General features: G+C 41.1%; 1 protein-coding gene across 2 annotated transcripts in view; it reads left to right on the top strand.

Annotated features, from left to right (window-relative positions):
• The window catches only part of IL6ST (interleukin 6 cytokine family signal transducer), a 35,096-nt gene extending 15,152 nt beyond the window's left edge, over positions 1-19,944 (top strand). For both annotated transcript variants that reach the window (XM_033085253.1, XM_033085252.1), the window contains exons 8-16: positions 2,285-2,367; positions 4,606-4,825; positions 7,009-7,185; positions 7,910-8,008; positions 8,620-8,766; positions 9,689-9,829; positions 11,017-11,113; positions 12,377-12,458; positions 13,312-19,944. In XM_033085253.1, coding sequence (XP_032941144.1) covers positions 2,285-2,367; positions 4,606-4,825; positions 7,009-7,185; positions 7,910-8,008; positions 8,620-8,766; positions 9,689-9,829; positions 11,017-11,113; positions 12,377-12,458; positions 13,312-14,037 — 1,772 coding nt within the window. In that variant the 3' untranslated portion in view covers positions 14,038-19,944. The remainder of the gene's footprint in view (positions 1-2,284; positions 2,368-4,605; positions 4,826-7,008; positions 7,186-7,909; positions 8,009-8,619; positions 8,767-9,688; positions 9,830-11,016; positions 11,114-12,376; positions 12,459-13,311) is intronic.
• The last annotated feature ends 6,956 nt before the right edge of the window (positions 19,945-26,900 follow it).

Below are 26,900 nucleotides of genomic sequence, written 5' to 3'. Positions count from 1 at the left end.
TGTTAAAGTGTGTGGGTGCTCAGCAATTTGGCAATGGCCAGCTGAAAAGGTGTGTCCTTGCTTGAGCTGCTTGCTTGTATAAGCAACAAAGCTCTCCTGAGTTACTTTCAGCACTGACTTGACCCATGCATTCCAAGAAGCATGAGAACAGCTTCTCATTAAGCTAGTGTAGAGGTACTCCCTGAAAACTGCTAGAACAGTGGCAGTGAAGAAGAGTCTTCTTCACAAAAAACTGTATTCTCAAAGTCTTCTGGAAGAAATCTAAGTTCTGTGATTAGTTTTTTATTCTGTTTATTCTCTGGAACAGGAGTTACCCAGCCTAGAAAAGATTTTCTTAGTAGACCTACTGCCTAGTTTATAAAGTTTTTAAACTTGATGTTCAGGAGGCTAATAAAAGTCATTGGTGAACAATCATCAACAGTTAGGAAACGAAAGACTTTAGTCATACAGGATGCATGGACTTGTTCACAACTTAATAAAGCAGTGATATAAAATAATGTGCATATGGTAAGTGCAGCCTCTTAGGCACCAAGGCATCTAAATAAGACATTCTGGTTTACCTTTAAGTTTTAACAAAGTATTCATTTTAATTTCTTTTGTGCTTTGATAGCCTGCAAGATTGGCTTTGTTTCTGGTTTATACTGATGCTACCCCATAGGGAGCCAGTGTTATGTACTTAATACTCAGTAGGGAATCTGTTCTTAAATCCAGTTGCTAGAAATACTTTTTGATAGCTGTTTAGCTTCACTGTCAAGTTGATTGGTATTTTTCTGGTTTGTAAGTGTGTTTTAGCTTTTCTTGCTTGCATCTTTATGATCTTGTTTCTGTAATACTGTGTGTCCCATAGTATCTTCCAAGGCATGTCTTTTCTGAGCAGTCTGTTCACTGCAGCATTTCAGTTAAACCAATACAAGTTCCATTATTAAAACAGGTTGGAAGTCCTTCCTTTTATATCATGATTGAGTTCATTTGTCATCTTAGATAAGAAATAAGAGGGATTCTTGTAGTTTTTTGTTTAAAACAAGTGGAATTTGTATCCATGATGGCGTTGTTTCAGTTCTGTGCAAAATTTACTTTCTCTGGGGGAGATACTGTAAAATTTGTCAATATTCTAGTCTCTGCTTTTCAGCTCCTAATGATAGTATGATTTCATACTATTCTTTGTTTTCTATCTCAGGCTGAGCAGTGATGATTTCAGGACTTCCTGCCTATTTAGGTTGCTTTGCTGTTCTGCTGTGGTGCCTGACTTTGTAAAAATACTGCTAATATTAAGTACCCATGTTTTACTTTAGCCTCAAAACAATGGTGTTGCAGTAACAAATGAACATCAGGCAGGTCATGTTAGATTTATGATCTCTATTAGGCAAGATGTATAGTTGTTTCTCTTTCATGTGAATCAAATTTGGGTACTGAAACAAGTAAAAGAGCTCCCTTTGCCTCAAATCATGCTTCTCCTCTCACAATGTAAAGCATAAAAGATGAGATGCATTCTTGGTACTGAGGGGCGTTTGAGGTTAAAACCCAAAACCTCATAATGCACTATATGCTGTGAAAGAACTCTGAGAATAAAGTCTTACAAGATTAAAGATATAATTAATTTTGAGATAAACTTTCTCTTGGGGATAAGACCCTCACAAAAGATTGTCCACTTTTTATAGCTTTGTACAGTGCAGTATTGTTGGGTTCACTTTACTTTGAAATATTGTAAGGTTGGTTCATTTTACTTTGAAATGAAATTTGTTGAGGAAATGTCGCTTTTTCATAGTACAGATGCCAGAATGTACTATAATGTACAAAAGTACTGCACTTCTGTCACCCTTTTACAATCAAGGAGTCTTACTGCCAGGAGAAATTTGTCTCCTTGTTAGCACTTCTGCACTTTCCTTTTTTTAGGTTACTGGATATTGAGGGGAAGGAGCATCATTGGATACCACTGTAGCAAGGTTTGCAGGTGTGCAGGGCTGTGCCTCTGGATGCAGCTATACACTCTAGGTGTGATCATGCCTCACTCAGCATTGTCACCTTCAGTCCAGTCTTGCAGATGCCCACCATTGTGATTCATGCTTCTTTTGATACTGTACACTTAAAGCAGATCTGATGTCTTGCTCATCTCTTCAGGAAGTTTTCCACTTAATATGCCAAGCATTATTTTCATTGAGAAACTAAGGAAATGCTTTTTAATATTTTTTTTTAAAGAAAGTAAGCATATAATGACAATCAAAGGATGAATTCAGGCAGATTAAATAAAAATACTTCTACTCTCAAATATCATTTGTTTTGTCAGAACCATCTAAAGGACCACCCCTATGGAGGATCATTGATAAATCTCACTCACCAGGTTCCTGGACTGTGCATCTAATATGGAAGGTAAAGTGAATTGCAAAAATTGAGCATTCTTTTAAAAACATTACAGTAAATTCACGAATACAAGCCGCACGGAGTATAAGCCGCATATCCGGTGTGTTGGCAACATTGATGTCTTTGTCAATAAATAAGCCGCACCCGGAATATTAGCCGCACTTTAGTTCGCTGCGAACTTTCACAAAGTCATCATTTAGTAACACAATTGCGGGATCGCCGGGGCTTACTGGCTTACTGCTGACCTCGGAAACATTGTTTCCAAGTGTAAAAAGACACACCCTTTATTTACAAGCCGAAAAAGACAGGAACAATAGTGTGGTCATTTTGCGAGCATTCCCAATGGATCCGCGTTGCCTTTAAACAGCCGCTCAGCCGCGCGGGCAGGCAGCTGAGCTCCGAGCGGAGCCACATCTCCGTGCTGGCACAGGAGCGGCCGTTGTAGCCCTCGCGGCCCCGCGGGGCGAGCGGCCGTTGTAGCCCTCGCGGCCCCGCAGGGCGAGCGGCCGTTGTAGCCCTCGCGGCCCCGCGGGGCGGGGCGAGCGGCCGTTGTAGCCCTCGCGGCCCCGCGGGGCGGGGCGAGCGGCCGTTGTAGCCCTCGCGGCCCCGCGGGGCGAGCCGAGCGGCCGTTGTAGCCCTCGCGGCCCCGCGGGGCGAGCCGAGCGGCCGTTGTAGCCCTCGCGGCCCCGCGGGGCGAGCCGAGCGGCCGTTGTAGCCCTCGCGGCCCCGCGGGGCGAGCCGAGCGGCCGTTGTAGCCCTCGCGGCCCCGCGGGGCGAGCCGAGCGGCCGTTGTAGCCCTCGCGGCCCCGCGGGGCGAGCCGAGCGGCCGTTGTAGCCCTCGCGGCCCCGCGGGGCGAGCCGAGCGGCCGTTGTAGCCCTCGCGGCCCCGCGGGGCGAGCCGAGCGGCCGTTGTAGCCCTCGCGGCCCCGCGGGGCGAGCCGAGTGGCCATTCTACCCCTCTCCCTGCGGGCTGAGCGGCTCCCCCAGCCCTCTCCCTGCGAGCCGATCGCCCACTTCATCCCTCTCCCTGCGGGGAGAGAGGCTCCCCCAGCCCTCTCCCTGCGAGCCCAGCCAGCCCCGTAGCCGCACAAGACTGAAAACACTTTAAAAAAAAGTACAGAGAAATATCACACACTTTTATCGAACTGCCGAGGTAACTCAACCCGATAACAACCCCCGCCCCTCTGTAACGCCGCCATCCACAGGCAGGCAATAAGCTGTTCTCTGATTGGTTCATTGTCGGAACAACGGGAAACCATGGATTTCAAACTGTTTCGGCTCGGGACTGGACTGGTATGATACTAGGTAAGGGCAGATATCACATTTTTGTTCATAGATTAGCCGCACCCAAATATTAGCCGCACTTCCGGGTTTCCACCAAAATTTTTGTCTAATTACTGCAGCTTGTATTCGTGAAATTACTGTAATTTTTAAAGTGCAAAAATCTACCCAGCAGCATTGAGAGATGGCTGGGATAGTACATGGTTTTTTTGATATGAGAAGTGACTTTAGCATTCTTATTATAATAATTAGTTATAAAAAATTAAATGTACAGATGTAAAGGTTATAATTTAACTGACACTCATCTGTGACCTAAATTACATAGAATATGCTTTTAGATTCTTCATTTGTTGTCCTTCTTTGGATTTGGAACTGCCACTTGAACAAAGCATAGCTTCGTGTCATGCCTTCTGCTGTAACCTAAAACGTGGCAACGCAGTCTGGACAGTGATACCCCAGCTGCAAAATCCATTAATCCTTGAGGTACTGCAGAGGCCAAGGTTAAAAACAGCACTGGGCATTTGTGTGCAGTAAGGCTGCTGTGTCCAACTGGACGATTGGCCCAGCTGAGAAAGGGAATGTAATTATGGTCACTCCCAGTCCCTGTTTTCTTTTGGTCCATAAACTGTCATGTTTGTCGTACTAACCCAGGTGAAGGTGTGAGATTGTTTTTATGCCATTGTTTGTAAAGTCATATAAAATGGAGGTTTTATCAACAGGTTTTGCAATCCTTTACAGAATAGCTTTTATTAGATCACTAGGTATCATCAAAGAAAGAGTCAGAAATAGGCTTTGCAAGTGACTGCTTTATAGGAATTTGCATAAGTTATTTATGCTTTTCTTAAATGTGCAGGTATTTGATCTATGGGACTTGCCTTGTTCTCGTATTTTTAGTTGTGCCATAAGGACAATAAGGATTATGTCACATTGGTTCAGTATCAGCTTAATAACAGATGTTTCTGACAGGCACTGAAGCCATTTGAAGCCAATGGAGTAATCTTGCAGTATGAAGTGACTGTCAGAGATAAATCATCTCTTACCAGTCCAGTGAAGAAATACAATGTTACCAGCACCAACCAGACCTTACAGCTGCCAGAAGGAACCTACGAAGTGACTCTGATTGCCCGTAACAGTGCTGGGGCATCTCCTCCATCCGTTTTACTTATCCCAGCAAGTAATTCCAAAGGTGAGTGTCCTAGTAATGTCACTGTCAAGTAAATCTGCATGGCTCTTTTTATAAGAAAACTTCAGTGTCATAAAATAATACCTTTTACATGGGCACATAAAGTATTACTGAACTATCCACAGTGTCATGCCTTCTGATATGCTGCCATTTGTGTACTCACAGCATCATTTGAAGCTATGTGTGTTGTTCTGCTGGTTTTTGATTCTTAGAGCTTCTGTATACTAGATTCCCTTTTGTTTCTTTTCTTAGCATAGAAGGCATTTTTGTGTCTTTCTTAAAAAAAAATGAAAATCAGAGGGTTGGTATATATTTACGTATATGCCATTCTGCCTTTAATCGTTCTTTAATTTCCTGATCTCCCTCCCACTCCTTTTTTTGTTTGTCCCAGTCTCATTCTCCCACATTTGCAGTATTGTATCTGGTTGTTTTGTCATCTGCTTCCACTGTTTCCTTACTACACATTTCTTTTTTCGTATGTTCTTTTCATTATGCACTAATAAGGACAGGCTGGTTTATCCTTATTTCCAGCCTTTTCTTAGACAATCCAAACACTGCCAGGATAGGAAGCAAAAGAAAAGGTATATCAATAGATGCAGGTAAGCAGCAAGGGAGAGCCACTGGTACTAAAACTATTAGATGAATTAATTAGGGGTATAATTCAAATAAAGTAGTGTTGCAGCCAGGAGGAAGTACTTAGTAAGGTATACATATATAGTATGTAAGCATATAGTACATATTACAGAATAAGCTGAGTTGGAAGGGACACAAAGATAGCTCAAAGTCCAACTCCTGGCTCTGCACAGGTAACCCCAAGAGTGACAAACGCTTCTTGAACTTTGTCAGACTTGGTGCTGTGATCATTGCCCTAGGGAGCCTGTTCCACTGCCCAGCCACCCTCTAGGTGAAGAATATTTTCCTGATATCCAAGCTAAATCTCCCCTTACACAACTCTAGGTCATTCCCTTGGATCCTGTCACTGATCATTCAGAGAAGAGATCAGTGCCTGCCCCTCCTCTTCCCCTCACGAGGAAGTTGTAACTGCAAGGAGTTACAACTCAGTCTCCTTCAGGTAGAACAGATCAAGTGACCTCAGCTTCTCCTTATACAGCTTCCCCTCAGGGTCCTTCTCCATCTTTTTTATCCTCCTTTGGATGCTCTCCATTAGTTTAATAACTTCATTACACTGTGGCACCCAAACTGCCTCCAGCACTCAAGGTGAGGCTGCCCCAGCTCAGAGCAGAGCAGGACAATCCCCTCCCTTGCCCAGCTGGTGATGCTGTCCCTGATGCCCCCAGGACACGCTTGGCCCTCCTGGCTGCCAGGGCACTGCTGGTGCTATGGACCAGAACCCCAGGGCCCTTTCCATGGCAGTGCTCTCCAGCCTCTCATTGCCCAGTCTGTCTGTGCATCCAGGGCTGCCCCATCCCAGGTGCAGAATCTGACACCAGCCCTTGTTGAACTTCATAGGGTTGATGATTGCCCATCTCTAATGTGTCGAGGTCTCTGCAGGGCCTCCCTCCCTCTGAGGCAGTCAACAGCTCCTCCCAGGTTTGTATTACCTGGAAACATGCCCAGTGTCCCTTCCAGTCCTGAGTCCAAGTCATGTATGAAGCTGTTGAAGAGCACAGGACTGAGGATGGAGCCCTGTGGAACCCTCCTAGTGACAGGTCCCCAGTCTGATAGCACCCCATTCACTGTAACCCTTTGTGCCCAACCCATGAGCCAGTTCTCACCCATCACAGGATATGTTTATATCCAGCTCTGGGCTGGCTATTACATATATCATCTACTCATATAAATATATATATATATATATACACACACTGTACATAAAGTATGACTCCTTGGTATGGTACTTGAGTTTAACCGATACACTTAAAAATTCCCATTCTAAGTCTTTCTCTCTTGAAATGAAACCTTTCTTTGGAAGAAAGAAACATGGTGTCTATGAGAACAGAGAAATTGAGCCCAACTTCCAGTTTTTAAATAGCCTGATACTGCTTTTGGAGCTTGGATAGAAAGGTCCCTGTGGTAAACCTCCATATTTCAGAAAATGGCATTTACATTTGCTTTGGTTCTGTCAAATTTCTACCATTACCCAAAAGTATCAGCGTTTGCTAGAACAGCTCCTATCATGGAAAAACTGTCAATATTGACTGCTTTTCTCTTTTCTTTCATTACAGCTCCTGTGAAGAATCTTAGAACATTACCTAAACATGACAAGTTGTGGGTAGGGTGGACTGCTCCGAACAGTTTTGTTCTTAAGTATGTGATTGAATGGTGTCTGATGTCTAGCAGCTCAGACTGCATCATAGAATGGCAGATTGCACCAGGAGATATTCAAGACATTGAGTTAAAAGGTATTTAGCTCATAAATCTGCATGTACATTGTAGGACACTGTAAAAACCTGCTTAGTATTCTGAAGATGAGAAACATCTTCACAGTGAATAGAATTTTATACTAAACAGGTTTAATGCTGAGGGTTTCAATTGGTTTATTGTGAGTGTATGAAAGTATTTGCATACTTTTGTCAAATATGCAGTTGTGTCTGATCTTATATTTTGAAATTTCTATAATGTAACAACAAGGGATTTATCTTCATTTTGGTTTTAGTATTGTCATTCTTGAAAACCATTAAAATAGTGAAGAGCTGAGTTCTTTTGAAATCAAATTCTTTGATTACTCAATTCAAACAGTAAAACTTGATCAGCTTTATTATTCTTTTGAGATTGTGATCAGTATCTAAAATCCATAATTTGGGGAGATAATGCTATAGACAAATAAAGGCTTTCTATTTAAAATAAATTAGAAAAAAACCCTGACTTCTTTGAAGTCTACTTACTAAATTTTACATTTGAATGTGAACCATTATATTATTCCCTTAGTTAATATTTTGTAGCAGTATTGTTCCTTTAGTTAATATTTTGGAGCAGTGTATTAATGAGCTCTAGAAAGTACTCAGCTGCATCAGGTACAAGTGCATGTAGTTAAACTGCAAAAACTCAGAAGGCTGAAGTAAATGAGAAGAATGGTGAGCAATTTGGCCATCTGTGCAACAACATCTTTTAAATTACTTTTATTAGGTATAAAGCCTTTCAAGTGTTACTTGATAACTGTGTACCCTCTGTATGCTGATGGTCAAGGAAGTGGACAGTCTGTGAAGGCTTATCTTAAGCAAGATCGTAAGTATAAAATCATCACTTTGAAGTACATACACTGACTCTTTTTGACAAATAAAAAAAAGAAACCTTTGCTTTAATGCAGACTGTGTAATGAAAAACTGTTTAGTACTTGGAGGTCAGGTGACATCATTCGTCTTTTGTTATAATCTATTCTTTTTTACAGTGTTTGAGAACTAGATAGATGGCTGGCTATGACTGGTTCTTTGTTTTTCCAACCTTTATCACTTCTGTTATTTTAGTGATATATTTGTAATATATCTATTATAGTTATAATAGTGATATCTATTTGTAATATATCTATTATAGTTATAATAGTGATATCTATATGCTGATGTATTTTAAATCTCAAGTGTGAAATCAAGACTTAACTGCATTTGAAGGTTTCCTGCAAATGAAATTTGCTTATTTTTCTTTTCATAGCTGTTCCTGAATGTTTCTTTTTTAGAACATTTTTGTAGTTTTTATGTTGTTTGAAAATAGTGCTTTCCAGATGAGTTAGTCAAACTATTCCATTGAGGTTTTTATGCTGTAACAGTTCAGTGCTTGTTAATATGCTGCTTCTATGAATGCAAGGTTGCCAATCAGAAACTAATGTTCATCTCCTATTACAGGTCCTTCAAAAGGACCTACTGTTCAGACAAAAAAAGTAGGAAAAGCTGAAGCTGTTTTGACATGGAACCATCTCACAGTTGAGGAACAAAATGGATTTATCCGAAATTACACCATACTTTATAAAACTATTGATGGAAATGAAACAGGTATAAGAAAACAGAAGTGTTTTGTGCCATTTAAGTGTTTCATCTGTCTCCTTCCTAACATTTCTTCCTGAAAAATACACAGAATCACTTACAGCTGACAGTCCATTCTGAGAACATAAAACTGGTATCTGAGCCATAATTCTACTCCATACAGAACAGAAAATCCCTAGTAAAGAATTCAGAACATTCAGTCTATATAGTGGGGTACTGAGTTTAGTTTCTGAAAGCTGATTTGTGAGTATTGTGCTCCCATATTGCTTTCTAAATACAGAATGACATGATGGTGTATCAAGATGATAGTAGATCATTGAAGATACAAAAGGAGTTGACTGCATTTAACTATGATTAAAACCTTAAGGAATTGGGGAGGAGTCTTTTAATCCTCCTGGAGCTGTAGGTCAGTACAGTACTGATGTAGATCATATTGTTTGAAGTGCATTGTAGTAGTGTGTATGACCTGCAGGCATACTACAGGAAACTAGCACTATCAAACCTTTAGTTTTTAGATTTGCTTAAATTGGAAGGGGCAGGTACTTATGCATACCTGTGTCTTACTATTCTTCAGCTTGGTTTTTTTCTAGTCAGTACTAGCAGTTCCTTGTTAGCATTCTGTATTTGGCTTACTAGAGAGACTTTAAGCCTCAATTTTACTACTACACTGTAGTTTAGTTTGTAGGTATATTCTAGGGAAAAAATAATCTCACAGGAAATTAAATATAGAAAGACTAAATTCAGACACCTAAAAGGAAACTAATAAATCTCAGCATTTATTGTACAAGTTTGCATCTGTGTTTTGTCTACTATGCATTCTATTAAAACTACCTTTCACGTCTGAAGTCTTGATGTCTTAAGTGTCTGTTTTTGTGGAGATCTAATTTGTTTGTAGTTCATAGAAAACTAGTATAAATTTCTTCTTCTTTAGTTGTGACAGTGGATCCTTCCAAGACAGAGTATACCCTTTCCTCTCTAACCAGTGACACACTGTATACTGTGCGGATGATGGCATCCACAGACAATGGAAGCAGAACCGGTCCTGATTTCACATTTACTACACAAAAATTTGGTAAGCCAGAGTGGCACAATGGGTAGAAATAGGAATTAATGTTGCAACATTACAGGGGGGCTCTGTGAAAGATGTGTTAGAAGGACAAGGTGATTTTATTTTAAAGTTTCAGTTACAATCAATTTGCAATATTCTTAATACTTGGGTGGCTTGTCTAGTGTTCTTTCCCTGAAAGGTAGTTGAGTCAGGATTTTTCTGATTATATAGAGAACAAGATATCCTCTGTAAACCTTGAATTGCACTTTTTATGTTATTAAGTATGCTGTTTTGGATGTGTTTTATGTACACTTCAGGTTCTAATGTCTTGCCCTGACCTTTCAGGAGTGATTAGGATTTACCAAGTGCCCTTGTCTCTTTTGGTGTCCTGTGGCACCTACCCCTAGTCAGAGTCTTGTTTTAATCCTGGCAAGGTGTGCTGAAGAAGATGTAGAGATGTGTTCTTGTATCTTGATCTGCTGATGTAGGTACCAGTCAGCGTATGTCATTCTCAGAGCCCTTCCATGTTCTTTCATATCACTTTGAAAGTTTTCTACAGTTCTTTAGAGACTAATTTTGAATAGTTAAGTTTATTGTGTGTTCAGCTTTAGAGTGCTTCTTATATGTAGGAGTAACAGCAACATTACTAATTGAATTTAATTGTGGAAGCTTTTTTTTCTGTATAGCTTTGCTCTTCTTTAAGCGTTCTCCAAGGTTTACTTAATGCGTATAACACTGGAAGGAATACATTACAATAATGCAAGCTTTGGTGTTTGCAGGCAGAGGAGATCTTCACGTACAGAATAAACTGAGGGATAAGTAGTGACTTTGTTTACTTATTTGACCATGACTGTGTTATGACAACCGCTAGGGCACTGAAACACCTGGGCAGCAGGTGAATTGACAAAGATGTTACTGTCGTATCTGCCTGAGCTACAAAATTATTTCCTCTGCCAGTGCTACAGCTTTGAGATCAACCCATGTTTTTTTGTTGATGCAAGGCACTGATTGTCAGGACACAATAGCTTTTCATGTTTTCACTAGGAAGCACTTTTCATATGGTGAAAAGGTACTTTTGAATATGAAGATTTGAGACTGAGCATTGAGGTGTTTCAGGTTCTCCCTAACCTTCTGGAAACGTGCACTGCTGTTAAGGAACTCAGTTCCTTAAATGCCAAAGTGGGCTATAACTTCTTTTTTTTTTCCTTCAGGAAGAGGAGAAATTGAAGCCATAGTTGTACCTGTGTGTCTAGCCTTCCTGTTGATTGTGCTCCTTGGAGTTCTGTTTTGCTTCAACAAACGTGACCTGTAAGTATAAATGAACTCGTCCTCTTATATTTCTAAGCATAACAGAAACAACAGTAACTTGTACCGACCCAGTTAAGTATTCCTCAGTTAGAGCAGAAAAAAAGTTAGAACATGCATATATTGATTAGTGTTGACAACTTGTGTTTTCCTTGAGAAAGCTGGGCCTCTTCTGACACTAATTTCTCACTGTTAACTCCACACATACTAAATGTTCTGTGATCCAATACTGCAAGAAAATTAATGCTTTTCTTGCTGGACATAGTTAGGATTAGCTTTGTTAGGTTTTGATTGGGATATGTTTCTTAGTCATCCTGTGAGTGGAATTATGGTCCCTAGATTGTGAAGCACGGGAAATCTCTTTATTGTATTTGGGCTATTTAATTACAACACTAACAAATGTTAAGCTTTATGGAAAAAAAAATTAAGACTTTAGCTCCAGTAACTCTGCCTGTTTACTGAGTGCTGCGGAGCAACCTGCCTCCTCCTCCCCCACCCCAGAGCTCTTGTCTGTGGTTTTAACCAATATGTCATTGTTGCAGTGTTTCCCCTGCAAGGCATAGCACCTCCCCTATGTCCCCTATCTATTGTCCTTTCTAATTAAAGGCACATTTTGTGCCTTTTGCTTTTGATCTCCCTGCTGCTCCTAAAATTAGTTCTTAATGGCTGTTGGAAAGTCCATGTTGAATTGTTCTTCAGAGATCTCCTACAGAGGATCTGTTGTGCGAGCCTGTTCATAAGGAGCAAGATAGGTGTATCAGTTTCAAAGCTGGTTTGGTTGGAGGTGATGTGTCGATAGAAGCTTTTGGTTTTAAGTAATGGGACATTCTTAAGAGTTAAAAACCAAGTTTTTCTTCCAAATATTTTGGTTTTAATTGTTAAGTTAGCTTATATTTTGATCTCTGGTATTCATAGTTATATTGAAAATAAGCAGTATTGTATTTTCATACTGGCAGCATCATAAACTACCTAAGTAATAGCACTGTATATTCTAGAGTGCTATAAATTTGGAAATCTTACTGTTAACATTCGTTTTGTGTTACATTGATAGCTGCATCTAATGTGTGGAGGAGTTCACTGCACTGCTGTGTTTTGCTAAGTAAAATAGCCTCATACAAAGATAAAAAGTAACCCAGAAAGTGTTCTTATTTGGAATGCAAAATTTCTGTGTCAGGGAGTGGTGTCCTAGATTCTGCTGTAGTTGCTATGAACAGGGAATTCAGGGAGTGCATCTTGTGACTTCATTCCATTTTTAATCCTTAACAGAATTAAAAAACATATCTGGCCTATCGTACCTGATCCATCCAAGAGTAACATTGCTCAGTGGTCTCCTCAAGTTCCAGCCAAGGTAATACCTTTCTGCATCCTGTCTCTTCCTAGTCTGCAAGGTTTCAGATAAACTAACCAGTGGGAGTATTCTGTCTTCTAGCACACATGGATTTCAAGGAAAAACCTGAATATTAAGTTTCACTGACATTGTGATGCAATATGGTTGGAAGACTATTGCATCTCTAGATTCAGCATTAGATTTATATGGCTCTTAGTACAAATTCAGAGTCTAGCATGGGCTTTTTGAAGTTGAGTTAGATTCACTTTACTAGTTAGAAGGGGCAAGTACTGATTTCTTTGCTCATTCATGAGAAATCAGGATCAAGGAAACAATTCATGATTCCCATTCTTAAAACCTTGAAGTAACTTGTTTGCAAAGTTCAAATGAATGAGAGAGAAGACTGTAAACAGTCCCTCATGAATAAGAAGTTAGCAGCAAAATTTATTCTACATATGGGGTGAATGACCAAACAAATTCTGTTCAACAAAATTGTGGCTAATTTCTGTGGAGAAGTATTGTGATGTTGAGCATGTTATTTGAAGTAATGTATGGTTCTTGGTATAGAATGGTCCTGTGCTACACAGCAAATGCTTCTATGTTAACCACTCTTAAGAATGATTAAAATAAGAGCAAAGACTTGCTCACACATCCACTATGATTTTAGAATAGCCATATAATTTAGACTCTGTATTGGAAACAAAGCTGTATCCTTCATTTTTTAACACATACTTTAGAGATATTGCCAGACTTAGTGACGAGAACTTTACATGAAGAAATTATGAAGGCATTATCAATAAAAATTATATATTTATTGAGGCTTTTGATTTTTAACAATGTTTCTCTTAGGCAACAATGCATTTCTTTCTTTCAGCATAACTTTAATTCCAAAGATCAGATGTACCCAGAAGGCAGCTTTACAGATGTAAGCGTTGTAGAAATAGAAGCTGACGACAAGAAGTCTTTTTCAGAACAAGATCTAAAACCCTTTGACTTGCTTAAAAAAGACAAAAGTACTTCAGAAGGGCACAGCAGTGGTATTGGAGGATCCTCGTGCATGTCGTCTCCTAGACAAAGCGTGTCTGACAGTGATGAAGGTGAAACAACACAGAACACTTCAAGCACTGTACAGTATTCGACTGTAGTGCTTAATGGCTACAGAGACCAGACACCTGTACAAGTCTTTTCAAGGTCTGAGTCAACTCAGCCACTGCTAGATTCAGAAGAGAGACCAGAGGATCATGCTGGAGGAGTTGACAGTCCAGCACAGAGGCAGCAGTATTTCAGACAAAATGGTGGTCAGGATGAAGTCAACACAGACAGGCCATGCTTTGAAATAACAAAGCAGATTATTCATGCTAATGAGGGAGATCTTGTTGGATTTGTTCAACTGCAGATCTCAGGTCAGAGTTCACAGCCATTGGGCCTTGAGATAGAAAAAAATACCCAGGAAGCTGCTCTATCAAATGTTTTACAGACATATACTGAAGGACAAACTGTGAGACCTGAAACAGTGGAAGAAAATCCACTGTCAGTTGATGAAATGCCAAAAAGTTACCTCCCACAGACTGTGAGACATGGGGGCTATATGCCTCAATGAGAGAAAAGACTGGCTCTGTTTAGGCCTTCATTTGTGCCTGTTCACATCTTCCCCTGTGTTTCTGATAAAGTAAGCTAGGTATTTTTATCTTTCTGCAGATTGAAAAACTGAAATTGAGCAAAGAGTAATTTGACAAAATACAATGAGGACTGTTTTTATGGAAAATTTCCAGTCCAGACCTACTGGAGATGTACTTTTATGCACTACATAAAACCTTACATCTGGATAGCTAAACGAGCCTTTGTGCTACATTGGGTGTTTTGTGTCTCTTAACAGAATTGCACATGACTGAAAAGGTCAAGTTTTAAATATTCACATCAGCCAACAGACCTCCCAGAAGAAACACTTTGATGCATGGCAGTGTATAAGCCTAAAAAGCCAGCTCTAGTTGCACATTGCAGATTTGTGCAAAAGTAAGACCAAAGCTCAGTATTCTGACATGGAAGAATACTTGTGTGATCTACTTTTCAATAACTTAATAGACTTACTGAATTTTGACTTGGCCCAGTGCCTCAATTTTCAGCTTACCAGACCTGCAAATAATCATCCCTGTTTAAAAAACATAAAAATTAAATATAACTTGCTATGGTGTACAAATAGGAAAACACCAAGATGGCTTGAATCTGAATGCTACTATAGTAATTGATACTTTACCTACATTTAGATATATGTACACATGAACTATAGAGTCATTTGGCCTAAAAAATGTGCCTTGCAACTTGACACATGGCAGTTCAGTCTCAGATGACAACACCGATCAGCAGTTATTTAAAGGTGTTGTACCCCAATCACTGTTTCTATGTAAGTTTTATTATATAGAACTTCTGTGGTCATATATGCCTTTGTTTAGTACACTTTGCTGTGTACAGCTCAAGTAACAAGCTGCAAGCTTTTACCATTTTTGAATGCTCAGGCGAAAGGAAATATGACCTTCCTCCTGCCAGACTGCAGCTATTTGTGTGCTGTAACCTCACTGATAATACTGCAGGACATCCTTGAAACTGAAAGCACCCAAAGCATTGAAGTTATTGATGCTTTTGGATCTAAAACCAAAACCTGTTCTCTGAATTTGGACTTTTGTAGTGCATATCTATTAGTAATCATGAGCCATAAAATGTACTTAAGTGGTTGTTAAAATTCCTAACTTTTTTCTTAATGTCTCACTTTTTCCCTGCTCATACACTTTTTTGAGGAAGCTACATTCCTTGGAGACTTCTTCTAGCACTGTTTTAAACCAAAATTAAATTACATGACAATAAACAGCTTCTCCAGAGGCAACCAGAAATTTTATGGCACTCTTAAAAAAATTTTTAATTAATTTTAAATCTAATAGAGGCTAGTCAGCTTTCTAATTGACACTAATAAAATTATTTCAAAACACTAAATGCTGTTTTGTGAGACTAAAGCAAGTGTTTTATTTCTCCTTCAGCAAAATAACTATATATTTAAGACCACCTGAAACCTTTTGTGCTGTGACCTCTGGTACTGCTATTCTGCAGAGCACTTGCTAAAAGCCCTTGAAAGGCCTGTGTCAGTATCATTTCATCCTCCCTTGTCTGCCAGCTTGTGTGGAAGGATGGGTATACGTGTAAATGTCCACATATGTCTTTTGCTTTAGTTATGAAGAAATTAAGTGCAAGAGTAAATTTGTAAGATTATCTCTTGAAGTTTGGAATATTTAAAACAGATAAAGAATGCAGAATGTTTAATAACATTTCAATATTCCACAGTTCCTTTCTTCTGACAGTATTTCTCTGTATGTAGGCACATTTTTTAATTAAAAGGTTATGTTAAAGCTTACTCTAATTACAGCTTTCTTCAGACCAATCCTTTTCCTTTTCATCCCACTGCACCTCAGCACCTTCAAACTCCCAGAGGCCAAAGGCATAATGAAAACTGCTGTCATGAGACAGCAGAGACCATCTTTCATTTTTCAGAGGTTGAAGGAGCATTCCTTTCTCAGAACACATTCCTCTTGGGAAAAAACAGCAGTTACTTTACTGGGGAATGAGTTACCTTCTCTATGCAAATTTCACAGTGAGTACTGTGAAGAAACCACAAGTTAAAGGGAAAATCTCTGTTGAGCAGTGTGCATGCTTATTAGAAAGGCCCAGCAGCCGCCACATGCATTTAATCTGTCTTCTCATCTCTGAAATATTGTAGGTCACAACCTAGCTACATCGTTTTTCTGGTTTAGGGCAGATTTGGGAGGAAACTTCCAAAGGGTGGGCGTCGCTCTAGAAAGCAGATTCAAACAGCCCTTCTCACCACTGGTTCAGGAAAATATTTCCTTGAAGAAAAGTGTAGAAAACTGTTTATGTAACAAGCAAAGTACTTAGAAATATGAGAAAATTATTATATTAAACAATGGAACCTCTCACTATTCTGAAGATGGCAAATTCAGAAAGTCCCTATCATGGGGGGCAGCTCTCAGTTCCCCCTGCTGGAAATGGCACAGCCTGGCCCCAGTGGGCTCCAGGTGTGAGCTCCCTGGTGTTCTCAGCAGGGCTGATCAGCTCCAAGAAAAAGAAGAGCCACAGTCTGGGCAGCTTCTCTGCCTCAGCTAGCTAAAAACCAACTAAAAGCCAAGGAGAACTCTGCAGACAGCACAGAGAGAGAATACGGGGGACTGAGCGTAGTTTCTGCAAACAAACTGCAGCTTCCTGTCCCCCTTCACTCTCAGAACCTCTAAAGGTGAAGAACTTAACATCCAGCATGAACAGAACAGACAACTGGGGGTAGAAGCATCATAAAGTCTAGGACAGTAGTTTAAACAGTGCTGCAAAGGTCTGGATGTTTTCAAAACTATGTTAATGATTTTTTAAATTATGTTTTTGATTTAGTAATACTAACTTTTGGTAGCATGTTATTTGAGGGAGAATGTCAGGTATTCCTTAAGTTGCTACTTGCCTTTCTGTAAAGGAAAGGCATTTTCTTCTCATTTGCTATTAATCGTGTACCATTCAAGACTTAACTGATGTTAAACAGCAGCAATAGATTCTGGATTTTAAAGTCTGTGCTAACAAGAGTTCTGGCCTGTCATTTCTGGCATCTTTTATTGTTGTTTATGGGCCAGTAGTATTAAACTCAAGGAATTGAATGGGTCCTAGAGAACGTTCTGGCTGGCTGGCAGTGACATGCTCTCTTTTGAGACAGTGCATTTACCTAGGGCTAAAATACTAAAGACTAAACTGGATCTCCTAGTGGGTGAACAGCTGGTAGAAGCCACAATACATAAAAAAAACAGGTTTACAGCTAGTTCATTAACCTACGTGCCAAATACATTGTGCAGTGTTCAGGGTTTAACAAGATTTTGTACTTCAGACTGTAAAAATCTAACTGTATCAAACAGTTGCATACAGGCTTTAGGAGTATCTGCAGTGTAATTACAGCAATCCACTGAAATTTTCTGAGCTTGGCCCTAACATAGAAATTATAGAAAAAGTTTTCTCCCTCTTCCACGCCCTCCACCCCCTTCACCAATGGCTGTTGGTGCATGTAACAAAATAAAGGCATTATTAAAGTCACATTTCACTATAGACACTTTCATGTCCATCTTGATTTCCTGGACAGGAATTTTTCAGGTACAGGTGGAAGAATAGTTGTAAGGACTGTTTTATTTGATAGGGAGAGAACAGAAGCTAGTAGAAATATATTAGCATATTTGAAAAACCTCTTAAACACAGGCTGGTTAATGCTCCTCTGTTTACAAGAGAACTAAATATATTACCTTTGTAATAGTATTGTGGTGGTTCAGTTAGACCAGGAGATGATTGATACTGTTTTCTGGAGTGTGTTGGCTTACTTTAAGGGCAGATCATCTATTAATATCCTCTCCTGCTATAGTGAAAGTCTTGGGATTGCTTCATACCTGCTAATTTAAGCTTCCTGTTACACCTTAACACGGCAGTACAAAGCACAACAGAGGAAAAGTTTTTTTAAACTTTGTTCTGGAGAGTTTATGACAAGTATGTGCTTGTCTGATACAGAAGCCTAGCAAAAGCTGGAAAAAACCTGGGCTGTGGGCAGATGAGGGAGTGTGCATGGTAGGGCTGAGTCCCATTGTTGGACTCTGGAGCAGCCCTCTCACCTGGGTGAGAGCTTCAGCTTTGCAAATCATGAGCTTTGTCAGGTGGTTAAAACATAACATCAGTATTCCCAGTAGGTGGCAATCACCATGGCGATTTAAATTAAGTAATTCTTTAATTAGAGTCAGGTCTCAGATACCCAAGATCTGCATCAGTGTATGCTGCTATGGAATTTACTTCTCAGTGGGATCTGAAACTCCAAAGACTGGCAGATTGTTAATAGTGTGCCCCACTCCCAGACATGCACATTTTACATTGTAATTTATGTGCTTTAAATGGAACTATATACACTAGTTTATTTTCCCCATTAGACAGTGGTTGTAGTTGAGATTAACTGTTACTTGAATACATTACTTTAACTGTGTTAAAAAGTTCTTGACTGATGGACTGTAAGAGTTCATTAATCCCCATAAGCTCTTGTCCATCTGCAAGGATGGATACATATTTTAAATTCCAGGAGTCGCTTGTAATGTTATACAGGAGAAGTTTATATAAAAATGTTGATTCTTCTGTCATGAAACAGCTGTTAGGGAATTGCAGCCAACCCAAGTCTTCAGCTTTGCTTTTGATCCAGAAAACTGCAGTAAATTGGAGGTGTAAGTGCAAAAGTCTGGAGGAGGTTGAAATTAAGTATCTTGTATTGGACTCATTAATTTCCATTTCTCTTCCTTTAAAGTGAAAGCATCAGTAAAACAAACAAGCAAAAAAAGCTTAAAAAAATCATGTATATTTGCTTTCACTGTTGTTTCCTTTGTAGGACTTGTGCAATCTGAGCCATTCTTGAAAATAAAAGCAGTGCTGACTTAATGCACAAGGATGCATTTCTAAGGCCACAAGATTTGATAAAACAAACCTAAAAATAATAATGAAGGGCCAGATTTCAACAATTGTCTGCTTCTCTGCCTTTTAACTGTAGTGCAGAGAGAGGGTGGGCAGCAAGTACCTCCCAGAATGCAGCCTTAGCCAGTACTTGTATTTATTTGCAAAGACAACCTGAAGGGGATATATGCAATAATGTCCTTGCTACTCTGCAGAAGCACACTTCTGTAACAATAGATGAAAAACACTTAATGGCACAACTGTTGACTGATGGCTGGAAAGCTCCACATCCTCCTGCTCAGACTAAAGTGTCAGCTGTTCTTCTCTGGGGATCACAGGCGTGGCAGATGGGCATTCTCTGCAATGTGAAACTGGTAACACCTATCACTTTTCATCATCAAAGCACATTTGTTAATGGATCCAGTCAACTTGCCATGTTTTTTTTAACACACCAATTTTGTTTACAGTGTCACATATAGCCTGACACTTTGATACAGCCAGGGACTGTCTAGTAACCAATTGCTTTTATTTGGGGATAAGAAGTTACTGGTCACCCAGTTTGCTGTGCCAATATATGCATCTAGGTGAGCGGAGGTGTGTGACGGGAACAGATACACCAACAAGGAAAGTGCCTTGATGCTGAATTGGATGGCTAGTGAATGTAAACATTAAGTTAAATTTTGCTATGTACTTAAACTAAATATGGCTGATTAAACTAGTGGTAATTTGAATGCCAGCTTTAAAGGGCTTGTATATTCCAGCCAGAGGTTAAACTTGTAAATTGTTGCATAAGCTGTCTCTGTATGGAAATGTGTTTTAATACTTGTTCACTGTCTTTATTCTTTTGCAAGCTGCATGTGTATTGTCATGTAAAATCTGCTTTCTATGATTTATTTTTATGGTCAGTTTTGAATGTCTTCCTCTTTGTTATCCGACTGAGCCTGAATGTTGCATTTCTGTAGTAGATAATATGCCGGAAAAAAACAAAATTCCATACTTACCTTGTGTGCTGGAGTTGGTGTTTTGTAAAGCTGACCAAGTAGTAACCACAGAAGAGTCTGACTGCTGCCTCCCATGCAAGGAACAGAGAGGCCATGACCATGATATTCCTGGATAAAAGGCTACCTCATTACCCCCGTGGCCATGTTCAGCAGCAGGTGAATTGTCTTTAGTTCAACTTTTGTAAATGCTCGTGGAGACAGAAAGAATGCTCTCTACCCACCCAGTGTGATTTCCATGAAAGGCATCACCAACCTGGCTATGTCTTGGCTGCTCCTGGTCTCACCTGGGGTTGAGGATCCTCACAGATTTATATCTCAGTACTAAAAAAGAACTAATATATCACAGTACTGAAGAAGCAGAGTTGGGTCTTCAGAGGCTGGTCACCTTCACAAAAGGCTTTAAGGTGGGCAGCTGGGTAAAGACTGCTCCTCCTTCCTGGCCAAAGTCCTCCTTTGAATAGACAGACCCCTGTAAAGCTGAGGGGGCAGGGGGGTGGGGAAGGGGGCATGCCATTATATATGCCACCAGAAATTGCTACGGCCACAGAAGAGCCATCCCAGGATGTCTTGCATGAGTTAATGCTTGGTGGTGTTAGATGCAACGATTCCTTTTCCAAAATGTTGGTTTACTGCACTGTAGTTCACCAACCACTGTTTCACATAAGGCCCTTCACCTTTTCCAGAGAGGCATAGCATTTTTGTGTGTCCTGCTCCCCTGTGCTCACAGCTGATGAGCATTAGTGCTGTTGAGCCCCACAACTGCAGGACAAAGTGTGTGCAGAAGAGGAGGCAGCAGTTTGTCTTTTACAGGCTGGTCCCCTGCTGCCAGAGCAGGACTGGACGTACTTGTGCCGTGTACACTCAGAGCACCAGAAGCAGCTCGGTTCCTGGAAGGAAACAGTTCTCCATCCTCATGGCAGGGGCCAGCAGAGTCTGGAGCACTGGTGTGCCTAACCACGGTCTGTCCAGCCAGGATTGGCACTGGACAGCACCACAGCATCTCTGAGAGGTGCACAAGGGCCCTGCCAGCCCTGCGCTGGGCAATGTGGTTGCAGTGCAGCTGGAGGATCTCTCCTTTGTTCTGACCATTGATAATCACAGTACAATTGAACCTCTCTGAAAAAACATCTTACATGTATTTTCCAGTAATTTGTGCTATTCATGGCAGAGTGATCCAGTGCTTTTCTGACTTCCCAGCAGATTCCATCTGAACGAAATAACCAGCAGAGCCAAAATACTCCTCCCACTCCCTACTAAATTGCTAGGAAATTCCTGGAGCAGCCAAGGAGGCTGAGCACTAGTGACCCAACCGGAAGATGCAGTATGACTCTCCCATGAGTAATCTGACTCCAGGCTCATCCGGAAATGGGGGCGTATTGTGCCCTGGTGTACTAGGCGTCGCCCTGGCTATCCTTTTGTGCCGGCTCCCGAGTCACACAGCCAGCGTGGGCACTGAGCTGGGCCAGGGGCCAGCAACAGGTTTCAGTGAGAGGACAGCTCTGCAGGAGCCACTAGCTCCAGCAGCTCCCAGCTGGTGCTCCGTTGCTGCTGGCAGAGCGTGTTACCGAGTGAAGTGCCATGCAGCAGGTTCTGAGCACCACAATCCCGAATAAAGCTCCCCAGAGAATGTCCCGTAGAGCTGTGAGTGCCTGGGTCGGGGATGCAGCTGAGCATCACATGCCGGGACCAGCGAGGGAGCACAGTGGTGTTGGGGCAGTGGGGCAGCCTGGGCAGCATCTCCGGGCCCAGCGCACTGCAGATCCGCAGCTCTCAGCGGCTCGGCCCGGCGCAGCCCAGCCCCGCTGCTCCCCGGCCTCTCACTCCGGGCTCCCCCGCCCAACCCCGCTGCTCCCCGGCCCAGCCCCGCTGCTCCCCGGCCTCTCGGAGCAGCCGTCCGGCGCCCCAGGGCCCGCTCAGCCCACCAGGACCGTGCCGGGAGAGGGCAGCGCAAGTTGCCGGTAATAGCCGGCAGGCTGACTGCTTAAGCACTACCAAATGTTTTTAATAATTATTTTCTGGCACTTAAGCAAGTCTCCTTGGTTTTTCTCATTTCTCTCTCTTTGTGAGCAAAAGCCCTGACCCTTGTTAAGGTTTTCCATCACCCGCGGTTCTGAGTCATAAATGCAGGCCGCGGGAAGGCTCAGCCCGGCCTGTGCCACGCAGGGCAGATCGCAGAGCCCGCTTGGCAGGTCCCCCCGGATGGGGCTCACAATGGCCGGCCCGCACGGAGCCAGGCCCCAATCACCGGTTCCTGTCGCCAGGGCCTGATGGGACGTGCTGGGGTTCTGACAGGAAGCCTCTTGTCATGCACTGCTGCAGCCTGAATCACTGCCCTGCTCTGCCCAGATAATCACCACTGACCCAAGCGCTTTGGGAAAAAACACGAGGCTCCTGAAGGCCACTTCTGGACCAAACCTGTGGCAGCACAACTCTTCATGCTTGAACAGAGGCAGCTTTTTCCCGTTTTGAGGAGATGCATCGTTGGCAAAAGAGCATGCATGACTGCACGTACACCAAAGACCCACGGGGACCACCCCATCGTGCACTGCCTCTCCCCACCAGCACGCAGCACTCTGTGGACAAGGCAAGGCTGATATTTGGGTACTAAGGCAACTTTCCTAAATGGAATCACTGTAGCAATCTTTAAAACATACTCTGACTGTCCTTTGAAATCGTGTATCACACAAAACTTGCCGTGTCCAACCAGACATCCCTGAAGAGTGTCCCTCGTACCCTCCCCAGCTTCTTCTCTCAGACACAAGAGTCTGCCAAAGAGCCCCAGGGCAATAGCAGATGTCTCCAGACTACTCAGGGCACAGCTCCTTCAGCACATGCCCATTATGTTCCATTTGCTACATGTGTTTTTACTCCTTTGTCTGCTGGATATCTTCCTTAAGTGAAACTATTAACATTCTTGCATGTGTCAGAAAGCCTTTCAATTTTACTTACTTATATAAATTAATGCCGTTTAGATAAATAATGCATGGATACACATCTGTAAATGGAAGCAAATAGAATCATTTTATGAGCTTGAAGAATAAGGGATCTTGTATCAGCCTTTAAAATTAGGTTGACTGTAATGCAGGAAAACAGTCTGTGAGAGTGCAGCATGTGGAATAACTTAAATTAAAATGTCAACACAGAAACATCAAAAATAAACAAACACTGACAGAGTACAAATTCCTTTAAAGGCAATGAAACTCAGACTTGGCCACAAAAACTGGAGTAAACGGAGATACCTTGCAGAACATGTGGTTCTAGACAGAAACTTCAGTTAGCCCTATCATTGAAGAAAAAATCCAATCCTTGCAAAATTAAACCTCAGTCATGGGACCAGAACAACCATGAGCTGGAGAATTTATCTAATTTATCTGAGGACCTGGCAACAAAAGAAACCCAAGTCACTACAAAACAAGCAGGAGCATGTGAGGGATTTACCCCGCTCACCTGTGTTCCTGTCCATATTAGACACAGCACTGTCAGCTCACTCCTGTGAACGGCAGCGATCTCTTTTATGGCCTGAGATCACTCACCGCACAGTAGTGGTGGTTTGAGAGTTCTTATTTTTCAGCCTGGGCACCGAAGGAAGAGTCAGAAGCCATTTTCTGAGGCTCCCAAGGTTGTTTATTCTTTCTTATCTAAGGAATTTTCTCTCTGACTTGCAGTGGTTCATCCTGCATCTCGTTCAAGGCTTTCTGCCTGCCCTCCTGGGCAGGACTTATCTTTTATACTCTAAATTACACATACATTGTTTACCATAAATCTCCAATACGTGACACTTGCATTGCAGTGTCCAGTTTTCCTTTAAACCAATCTAGAACTGACATCCTAACCCAAAAGATGGATGACACGAAGAAGAAGAAAGACACCACACCCTAATTCCTCCATCTTGCCTTCAGACCCCTAATGTAAACAATTTTTAAAACTTCACTTTCCTATCTTTTAATATTCTAATTTATACTCTACTTATTTTTTGTGACTTTGTAATTCTTCATATAAAGATGGTAATTTCTCCCAGGGACTCAAATCGAACTCACAGGGGTTTTGGGCACCTTGCCAAGGCATCTGAGCCCCCTGCCCAGATTCCAGCGAAGCCAGGGGAATTTCTCACTCCCTGAGAAATGAACTACCTTGCTCCTACCTTAGATCCTAGTCCATATCTACAAACTAGCAGACCTGCTAGTAAACCCAAGTCTTATGTAATTTCACAGCAATTGTTCGATAGTTTTGTGTCGAGACAGTGGGGCTGGGAAAGTGAGAATGTGCACAGGAAAGGTAAACAGGGATGGGAGCAAAGGATGGGGTCAAACCCTACTTGAGCTCAAGCATCTCCTATCTCCTCTCCCTCTCACTACAGAGCATCAGGAGATGCAATTCACAGCTTATTTCCAGGATTGCCCTTTACTTAATAAAGACAGTGCTTATAAACAGTGTGCTGGAGAAGGGTGAAAAATAGCAACATCTAAACTGCTGTGTGGTCCTTTTCACCCAGAAGATTCAACACTCCCCTGCTTCCTTCCTTGCAGATCAGATGTTGGGAAACATTGTCTGGCCCAAAAACTGTAGAAGCCTTTCATCAGAAGTGTAAAATCTCCAGAAAATAAAAGCAAATGCAGAAGAGAGATGCAGTCCCTAAAGACAAGCAATAGTCCAAGCCTCTTTGTGAGCCAAGCTATAAAACAAAACAAAAAAATAGCTAGAGATGAAAGCAGATGCATGGAGCATGTTTGGAGCTGTAAGGTCATGGGAGAGAGAAGCAGGCAGCAAGCCATGAACACAGCTGGGAATGAGCATTTCTGGGCAGTATGCTTGTGGCAAAAAAGCTTTCACATTCCAAGCAAAGACACCATCTCGCACTGTTAAAACCTTTTTGTGTTCAGAGGATTTAGAAACATATTTTGTAAATAAATTTCTGTAGCTCATAAACTACTGATGCTGGCAGAAATTCCTATGCTAAAAGGGAACAAAACATAACCAAACAGGAAAAAGAAACAAAAACTAAAACCCCTCCCAATTCAAACCCTCTCAGCTAATTGTTTAAGACAGTAACAGAAATGTGACATGGAGTCCATGTCCAGACTTAGCAGGCACTGGCTATGAGAAGATTCACTGCAGAATCGTGCTGGGCTCATTTGGTATAATAAAGAAATTTCTTACATTAGAACATAATTTGTCATAGAAACATTTTAGAAAGGCTTGTATGCTCTTTTGATTCAGAATAAAGTGCTTGGTTTAGGTCAGTGATGATCTAAGTGGACATACACAGAGCATTAACTGTGATTACAATCTTATGTTCATTGTCTCTGACATCCCTAGATACTCTTGCATAATTTCTGTGATTATGGAAAGCGTTACGTCTTCGTTAAATTACATTAGACATACTTGCTCAAGAAGCAGTGAAAATTCTGCAGAAGTTAGCCTTGGCTAGACTACTACAGCATTCTGAGCATAGGAATGACAAAGCCAGGAAATAACCAATAAGGTTGCATTTCCAAGAAATAAGTAGTCAGAAACTTCAGCTCTATCAGGTTACAATATCCTAGTTACTTCAGCAGACTTGCTACCCGTCAGGGTGGAGTTGAGCAGTGCCTGGAAATCAGGGCAACCTAAGAGGCTGAGAAATATATTGGTAGCAGACATTCAAACTCAAAAGTCTTGACCTCACTACTCAATAGGACTAGTCAATGTTAAAGCAGCCCTTTTAAAATATAAACCACCAGATTATAGCACAGTCTCTTTGACAGCTTGAATTGGGAAACAATTCCCAATTGAATTGAGAAACAACACTCCCCACCCACTGCAGCCTTACACATTCTGTTCTGTTACTGAGCACGCACTGGGCAAGCCTCCCAGAATCCTTGTCCCCCAGCGAATGAGCTGGGGGCTAACCCTCCACCCTCCTCCATGCTCCCAAAACTTACTTGAATAATCTGAGTAATTCAGGACCCTGGGAAAGAACATCCTTTTTCTATTCATGTTTTGATATTTTTGAAAATGTATAATTTTTAAAATCTCAATTCACAGAAAATGTGTTAGTCAAACATCTGTTCTCATGTTTGGATTGTAACTCCTCACATTCATGTTCTGAGTTCATGATAAAACAGTAGTTCTTAATTAAATAGTGAGGCAGCAGTAAAATTACTATTTACTCTTGAGAAAAAAAGGCAAACCAAATAATCATTAGAAAGCCCAGTAAAAGAGAGGCAAATTAGTCCAAGTTCACTAGAATAATTAAATTTTTGTCAAAAATTACTGCAAAGCAGAAGAAAGAAAGCCACAACAGATGAATTTGACACTATTTTGCTCAGAGCCTTCTTCATAAATTCTCAGACTGCAAAACACAGCATGTTCATGAGAAGAGTACAAATAGTATTTTGGAATAAATACATCTAATAAACAGTATGACTAAGAACAAATCATGCTGAAATCAATGTTAAATTATTTTTTGTCAGCTCTGTTTACCAGCGTTATCCTTTGTTCACAGGACATAAAAATTCCTTTAGTTATGCAAGGAGGCTTTCTATAGAAACACCATAAGATCACTGTGTATTTTACTTTTGTTGTGCCAGGAGAGACAAGAGGCTGCAATTAACAACTACCTTTACTTGCAATAAACTCCTATTTGTATGGGCTCAAGACTCACCTGCAATGAGAATATGCCTTGCTTCCTGTTACCAATATGCCAGACATTTTACAGAGCAGTAGAAGAAAACTTCCATTATCTTTGCAGTGGACTAATACAAGAGAAAAGTAACTCAGACATTAGCGTAAATGAGTATCCATTTCATCTGTTCGCAAGAAGCTTTCATATAGCCTTAATTAATTTATGGTATATAAGATGTATGTGTTATTTTTGAGTGACCTTTAGCAGGTTATCTGATCTGACTGTTTCAGAATAGCTACCAGCAAAAGATAAAGCTATTGAATAAATATTGGCATATTACCTCTTACAATC

This window comes from Catharus ustulatus, chromosome Z (genome assembly GCF_009819885.2).
Source record: "Catharus ustulatus isolate bCatUst1 chromosome Z, bCatUst1.pri.v2, whole genome shotgun sequence".
Lineage (NCBI taxonomy): Eukaryota > Metazoa > Chordata > Aves > Passeriformes > Turdidae > Catharus > Catharus ustulatus.
Note: the sequence above shows the minus strand (reverse complement) of the source record. Positions and strands in the feature narration are given on the sequence as shown.